The sequence below is a fragment of the Cebus imitator genome, unplaced genomic scaffold, assembly GCF_001604975.1.
Source record: "Cebus imitator isolate Cc_AM_T3 unplaced genomic scaffold, Cebus_imitator-1.0 Scaffold231, whole genome shotgun sequence".
Lineage (NCBI taxonomy): Eukaryota > Metazoa > Chordata > Mammalia > Primates > Cebidae > Cebus > Cebus imitator.
Window position 1 is genome coordinate 3,856,209 of NW_016107546.1, and position 7,407 is coordinate 3,863,615.

Below are 7,407 nucleotides of genomic sequence, written 5' to 3' on the forward strand. Positions count from 1 at the left end.
AAAAAAAAAAAAATAGATTTTTGGCCAGACGTGGTGGCTCAGGCTGTAATCCCAGCACTTTGGGTGAGTCACCTGTGGTCAGGAGTTGGAGACCAGCCTGGCCAATGTGGTGAAATCCCATCTACTAAAAATACAAAATTAGCCGGGCGTGGTGGTGCATGTCTGTAGTCCCAGCTACCCCAGAGGCCTAGGCAGGAGTATGGCTGGGACCAGGAGGAGGAGGTTGCAGTGAGCAGAGATCGTGCCACTGTACTCCAGCCTGACGCCTAGCCAAGCGAGACTCCACCAGAAACAACAACAACAAAAGAACTACTGAATTGCGTGCTTTAAAAGGATGAATATTGGCCGGGCGCGGTGGCTCAAGCCTGTAATCCCAGCACTTTGGGAGGCCGAGGCGGGTGGATCACGAGGTCAAGAGATCGAGACCATCCTGGTCAACACAGTGAAACCCCGTCTCTACTAAAAATACAAAACATTAGCTGGGCATGGTGGCGCGTGCCTGTAATCCCAGCTACTCAGGAGGCTGAGGCAGGAGAATTGCCTGAACCCAGGAGGCGGAGGTTGCGGTGAGCCGAGATCGCGCCATTGCACTCCAGCCTGGGTAACAAGAGCGAAACTCCGTCCCAAAAAAAAAAAAAAAAAAAAAAAAAAAAAGGATGAATATTATGGTAGTCAATTGTCTTTTAGTAAAGGTGCTATGGGTGTGGTGGCTCATGTCTGTAATCCCAGCACTTTGCGAGGTCGAGGCGGGCGGATCATGAAGTCTGGAGTTCAAGACCAGCCTGGCCAACATGTTGAAACCCCAACCGCGTCTCTACTAAAAACGTGTAAGTTCTTTAGTGGTGATTTGTAAGATTTTGGTGCACCTATCACCCCGAACAGTATACACTGCACTATATTTGTAGTCTTTTTTTTTTTTTTTGAGACAGAGTCTTGCTCTGTCACCAGGCTGGAGTACAGCGGCACAATCTTGGCTCACTGCGAGCCAAGTGATTCTCTTGCCTCAGCCTCCCAAGTAGCTGGGACTAGAGGTGCACACCATCACGCCCAGCTAATTTCTGTATTTTTAGTAGAGATGGGTTTTCACCATGTTGGCCAGGATGGTCTTGATCTCTTGACCTTGTGATCCACCTGCCTTGGCCTCCCAAAGTGCTGGGATTACAGGCGTGAGCCACTGCACCGGACCCATATTTGTAGTCTTTTATCCCTCGTCTTACTCCCACTCTTCCCCTCAAGTCCCCAAAGTCCATAGTATCACTCTTACGCCTCTGCATCCTCATAGTTTAGCTCCTACATATCAGTGAGAACATATGATGTTTGATTTTCCATTCCTGAGTTACTTCATTTAGATTAATGGTCTCCAGTCTCATCTAGGTCACTGCAAATGCTGTTATTTCATTTCTTTTTATGGCTGAGTAGTATTCCACTCTGTGTGTGTGTGTGTGTGTGTGTGTGTGTGTGTGTGTGTACATATATATATACATACATATATATACATATATGTCTTACAGAGTTTCTTTATCCATTCGTTGACTGATGGGCATTAGGGTTGCTTCCACGATATTGCAATTGTGAATTGTGCTATTATAAACATGCATGTGCAAGCATCTTTTTCGAATAATGACTTCTTTTCCTGTGGGTAGATACCCAATAGTGGGTGGATCAAATAGTAGTTTTACCTTTAGTTCTTTAAGGAATCTCCACACTGCCTTCCATAGTGGCTGTATTAATTTACATTCCCATCAGCAGTGTAGAATTGTTCCCTGATCACCGCATCCATGCCAATATCTACTGTGTTTTGATTTTGATTATGGCCATTCTTGCGGGAGTAAGGTGACATAGTTGTTTTTATTTGCATTTCCCTGATAATTAGTGATGTTGAGCCTTTTTTCATATGTTTGCTGGCCATTTGTATATCTTCTTTTGAGAATTGTCTATTCATGCCAGACCAATTTTTGATGAGACTGTTTCTTTTTTCCGTGGTAATTTGTTTGAGTTTCTTGTAGATTCTTGATATTAGTCCTTTGTCTGATACATAGATTATGAAGATTTTCTCCCATTCTGTGGGTTGTCTGTTTCCTCTGATGACTGTTCCTTTTGCCATGCAAAAACTCTTTAGTTTAATTAGGTCCCAGCTATTTATGTTTGCTTCTATTGCATTTGCTTTTAGGTTCTTGGTCATGAAAAATCCTTGCTTAAGCCAATATCTAGAAGGATTTTTCCAATGTCATCTTCTAGAATTTTTATAGTTTCAGGTCTTAGGTTTAAGTCTTTAATCCACCTTGAGTTGATTTTCACATAAGGTGAGAGACGAGGATCCAGTTTCCTTCTCCTCCATATGGCTAGCCAATTATCCCAGCCTAGGATGGAGGCGGAGGAGGATATCTGATGACATCACAAACTGCTGCATCAACTCCCCCAAGTCTCTGCCTCTGGACCCCTGATAGAGGATGCAGGAGTGTCCTGAGCCCATGTAACTCAGTGTCTCTTGCCATCACTTTGCGGCAATGGTGGGGTTGCTTAAACCAACCGCAGTCCAAACAGCTGTGGCAGGAGAAGGGCTCGGGTACTAGGAGTGAGGACGCCTGGTTCTCTATCTGGACTAGTACCAGTTAGTACTAGTGCCCAGGAGTAGTACTAGTACTAGTACCCAGGACTAGTACTAGTCAGTGGCGGAACCTGGAACAAATGCTTTGGTTAACTGAATCCCTCATATTCCTAAGACAAGAGGCCTGGTACACAGACCCATGGGGCCTTCCCACTGGAACATCGAGCCTGGCTTGGGAACATCGAACCCAACCTTCGCTTCCTGAAAGTAGAAAAGTCCAGGGTTTCAGGCTCTGTCTCCTTCCCGCAGACCCCTTGTTTCTTGGCGCGGAGGCCCTGGGCACCGCAGACCCTCAGCCTTCTTCTCTGGGCTGTCAGTTTCAGAACCTGGTCTCGAAGCGGCCTTGGCGCTGGGGTGGGTCAGGCCAGGCGAGCGCCTTGGGCACCTGGCTGGCCTCAGGCGGGGGCGGGGGGCGGGGGGCGGTCATGCGCGGAAATCGCCCTGGCGGGGGCGGACGCAGAGAACCTGGCCGGCTTCGGCCCCTAGCCCTGTTCTCGGCCACCTAGCGCTGCGACCCTGCTGGTCCCGGCAGGCGGAGCCCCAGTCAAGCGGAAAGTGTGGGAGGTGCTCGACATTGTGGTAATAAAGGGCGGTGCTGGCTGTGGCCTGGAGTGAGAACTCGCTGAGCGCAGCAGCAGGGCCTGGTCCTGCGCCTTGGGAATCGGCGTCCACGCTCGGAGCGCGGCACAGAGAGGGCGCAGCGCTGCACGAGGTGGCAGGTGAGGGCGTCCCCGCGCAGGGCCGGGGTGGGGGACGGGAGTGGTGAGCTTCAGGTCCCCCGCTGCCACCGCGAGATGGGACCCGAGGACAGGAGCTGTCTCTCAGCCAAGAGCCCCGGGGAGGCGGTGCCGTCTCGGAGGGGACAGCAACGGTCTTTGGGGGTCCCTTGCGGCGCGCAGCCCGTCTCTGCCTCGGCGGCCCCCAGCCAGCGCGGACGCCGCCTTCCCCTGCAGCCCCCTCCCCACTTGCCGGCCCTGTGCTTTCTCTGTTCTTCTCTGCTCTGGGATCCGCAGGATGACGTCTGTCCTGCTGCTTCTCTGTCCTTTAAAGTCACCAGTCTCGGCCGGGCGCGGTGGCTCACGCCTGTAATCCCAGCACTTTGGGAGGCCAAAGCGGTCTGATCCTTTGAGGTCAGGAGTTCGAGACCAGCCTGACAAACGTGGTGAAACGCGGTCTCTACTAAAAATAAAAAAATTAGCCGGGCGTGGTGGCGCACTCCTGTAATAACGTAAGCTACAGACCGAGGCAGGAGAATCGCTCGAACTCGGGAGGCGGAGGTTGCAGTGAGCTGATACTGCGGTCACTGCACTCCAGCCTGGGAGACAGAGCAAGACTTCGTCTCAAAACAAAACAAAAAATCAAAAAACACACAAAAGAACTACAAAGTAAATAAAAAATAATAAAGTTACCAGTCTCCATTTCCAAATCTGAGCACTCTTATCCTAATTTTTTTTTTTTTTTCAAGACGGGGTTTCACCATGTTGGTCAGGCTGGTCTTGAACTCCCGACCTCAAATGATCCGCCCGCCTTGGCCTCCAAAGTGCTTGGATTACAGGCATGAGCCACCACGCCCGGCCTCCTTCCTAATTCTTTAAATAATTCAGCTAAAGAGATGGGGGTCTTTCCTTCCCCGGAGCACTTCTCCAGGGCCTGAGAATCAGGCGCAGCCCTTTGCCTGCAGGTCTGTGGAGACCACCAGCAGGTAGATGAGGAATCACCTTTGGGGAGAAGGGTCGTGCTGGGGAGGTCGGCGCCAGCGGAGTCTAGGGAACCTCCTCTAGGGTGGGAATCAGAGCCTCCCAGCCGCAGTGTTTGAGGGTGAGTGGAACGAATCCGGGATTGTCATGGCGCCTCCTAAGGGGGAGCAACAGTGTTTACCAAGAGGTGACTTTGGGAGGGATTCAGGATGGTCACAGATGGAGGCTGTGACCCGAGTGAGGCTGGATCAGGGGAAGCGCAGGTGGAGAAGAAACCATTTCAACAAGGCGGCTTTGAGCGGACCCTAAGGGCCCCGGGAGATTTAGGAGGAAGGACGAGAGGATGGTGACACTGCTTTCCTCTCAGGATGCTGTGTGGCTGTGGCTGAGGGTGGCTGCGGGCAGCGGGTTGTGTTCATTGTCCAAGGCTCTCCAGTGGTTTGGCTGGCGTTTTGGGAAGTCCAGGTGAGGTGTCCTGGGAGCGGCTCTAGGGAGCCCAGAGGCTCGGGAGGAGGCCTGGGCACTAGGCCAGGCACAGGATCTGAAGTGGAGAGAAGAGTGGGCACAGAGGGCAGGCCTTGGGGATGAGTGGGGGGGATAGGGGGAGATGGGAAGGAGTCAGGGAGGTCTCCCAGCCGCAGCTGGATGGGTGAGGCTCATTTCCAAGGGCATTGGGAACTGCGGCCTGGGGGTGGGTGTTCCTTTGGTTTCAGATCTGTGGCCAAGAGACCCACCCACTCACATTCACACTTTGCCTCCACCGGCTTCACAGGCACCACCTCCTTGTTCTCACTGGTTTTACTTCCTCACCTTGGGCTGCTTCTTGCCTTTTCATTCTGGCATTCTGCAGGGATCATTCCTTCCATGCACAATCTACTCTCCTGACTTTTGCTGGGAGTAATGAGGAAAGCTCCACATGGATGTTTCTGAGTTAGCAAGAACATTAAAAAGAAAATGAAACGAAGCAAAAACAACACACAATTCTCTAAGTCTCACTTTCAGTGTTAAACGGTCGCATGATGTCCAGAGGCTAGTGACCGGCAGGAGCCCTGAATGCATTCCTGGGATGTCAGAGTGGGCCTGGGCCAGCCTGGCTGGCTGGGAGCAGACTGGCTCCACCCCAGCCTTCCAGGACCCACTCACTTGCCTCCATGGACAACAGTTCCTTGCCTCACAGCTCTGTCTCTGGATCAGATTCAACATCTCAGTGTCTCTTGTGTATCAGCTAAAGGACAGGTAGGCCACGGGCTGGTGGCTAGTTGAAAATCTCACAAGGACTCTTTGTAAATGCATGCAAGAATAAGAACAGCGTTTTCCTCCTCCTCCCTGGCCCCATTGTCCTCCTCAGATGGGGCCAGGGATGAGGATCTGGTCCTTATGGAAAGAACTGGAGTTCACTGCTCCCAGCTCTCTCTGTGTGTGTGTGTGTGTGTGCGCGCGCGTGCGCGCGCGCGCGCGCAGGTGAGCCAGTTCCATTGCTGTGGCTGGTTTGAGCTGCTGCCATCACCACACTTAGCTAATCACCTTAATATTTGCACTTAGTTTTTGGTCAGAGACTAACAGAAAATAGGTTTTCTCCAACTTAAAATATGAACTTTGAGATAAAAAGAAAAGGTAGGATTCCAAAATCGCCACGTAGTAAGTAGGTCAGTAACGTTCAGGGAATGTCGAAACTGCATTTCTCTTTAATCTTGGTTTCCAGGCCTTGCATCATGGAAAGTTTTTCTAATGCGAGTGGAACCTTTGCCATACGCCTGTTAAAGCTACTATGTGAAGATAACCCTTCATGCAACGTGTTTTGTTCCCCTATGAGCATCTCCTCTGCCCTGGCCATGGTTCTCCTGGGGGCAAAGGGAAACACCGCCACCCAGATGGCCCAGGTAAGCTTGCCTGTCCCCCAGGAGCGAGGACTGGTCTGGGTTGGGTATTCTGTCACCAGTTTCACACTCACACTCCAAAGCCACTGAGGAAGGAAGGCAGGACTGGGGCCCGAGTATGCACGGGCCATTTCAGGGAGGTGGGGGTCCACTGGGGAACAAGAGGGACAGGGCAGGGAGGCAGGAACTCTGCTCCACAGAGATTTATTGGGGGGGAGAGTGTCATCAGTTAATCTTTTGGAAAAGACCATCCAAGCTGTCTGGTCCTAGCACAGAATCTTTGTTTAGAAAATGATACTGAAATTATTTGAAACACCAGTTGCAAAGATCTACCTCTTTTTTGGAGCAAGAGACTTTGTAACTATAAACTTTGATTGGTAAGGACTGTTAATACCTGTTTCGAGTTGTTTTTCTACCAAGGGCTCAGGGAGGGCAGAAACAAATTTGCAAGAAGGATTCCAAGGCGTGTGCTTAGTTACAGCTGCAGGCTGTGCGGTACTGCTCAGCTCAGTCTCAGCAACACTCAGAGAACCTCTGGAAATGATTCAAGCTCTGTGCTTGTCCCCAGAGGCTTGTGGAAAGGGGAGGAGACTCGTACCTGAGATGAAACCGAAAGCTTGTGTCATCCCTGAGCACAGGCCCCTGAACACATCTTCATTGTAGGAGTGTTTCCCACTGCCCTTAGTTCAATACGACTCTTTTCTTTGATGACGCTTTTCAGTAGTGAATTACTCATCTTAATCATTTCCCAGCTCATTGTGTGAAGGAAAGAAGGTTTATGTGTAGAGGGTACCAACCTCAATAATAAGCACACAGAGAGGCTCTCTAAAAGAGATTTATTTGCACATAGAGCATTGCAGTGAAAATGTGCATGGCATAGCAAGCTGTGTGCATGTTCAGGGTGGTAAACGAACACTGTGGTTTATAAAGAAAAAAGTAAACAGGATTACATAATTCCTTTGAAATAATTATTTCTGGCAAAAAAAACTATAACGAAGGTGACACCAGTGTGAGGTTGGATGGGGAATTCCTGGGTAGATGTCCTTGCACAAGTATTTTTTGTGTAAGGCTGTGATGGCCTTTGTGCAAGGGTGTGGTTTTTACAGAGTCCTCTGTGATAGTTTTGTTACCAAGCATTCAAGCGTGAGAACCTTCCCTTTGTGTCTTTCACTGGCTCTGTCAAGGTTATTTGTGTTTGTTTTTTGCCTTTTTTTTTTTTTTTTTT

The 7,407-nt window shown here is 50.2% G+C and overlaps 1 protein-coding gene across 1 annotated transcript in view; it reads left to right on the top strand.

Moving 5' to 3' along the window:
• The first annotated feature begins 3,068 nt into the window (after positions 1–3,068).
• The window catches only part of SERPINB9 (serpin family B member 9), a 14,827-nt gene continuing 10,488 nt past the window's right edge, over positions 3,069–7,407 (top strand). The window contains exons 1-2 of the mRNA XM_017497490.2: positions 3,069–3,327; positions 6,008–6,185. Coding sequence (XP_017352979.1) covers positions 6,018–6,185 — 168 coding nt within the window. The 5' untranslated portion in view covers positions 3,069–3,327; positions 6,008–6,017. The remainder of the gene's footprint in view (positions 3,328–6,007; positions 6,186–7,407) is intronic.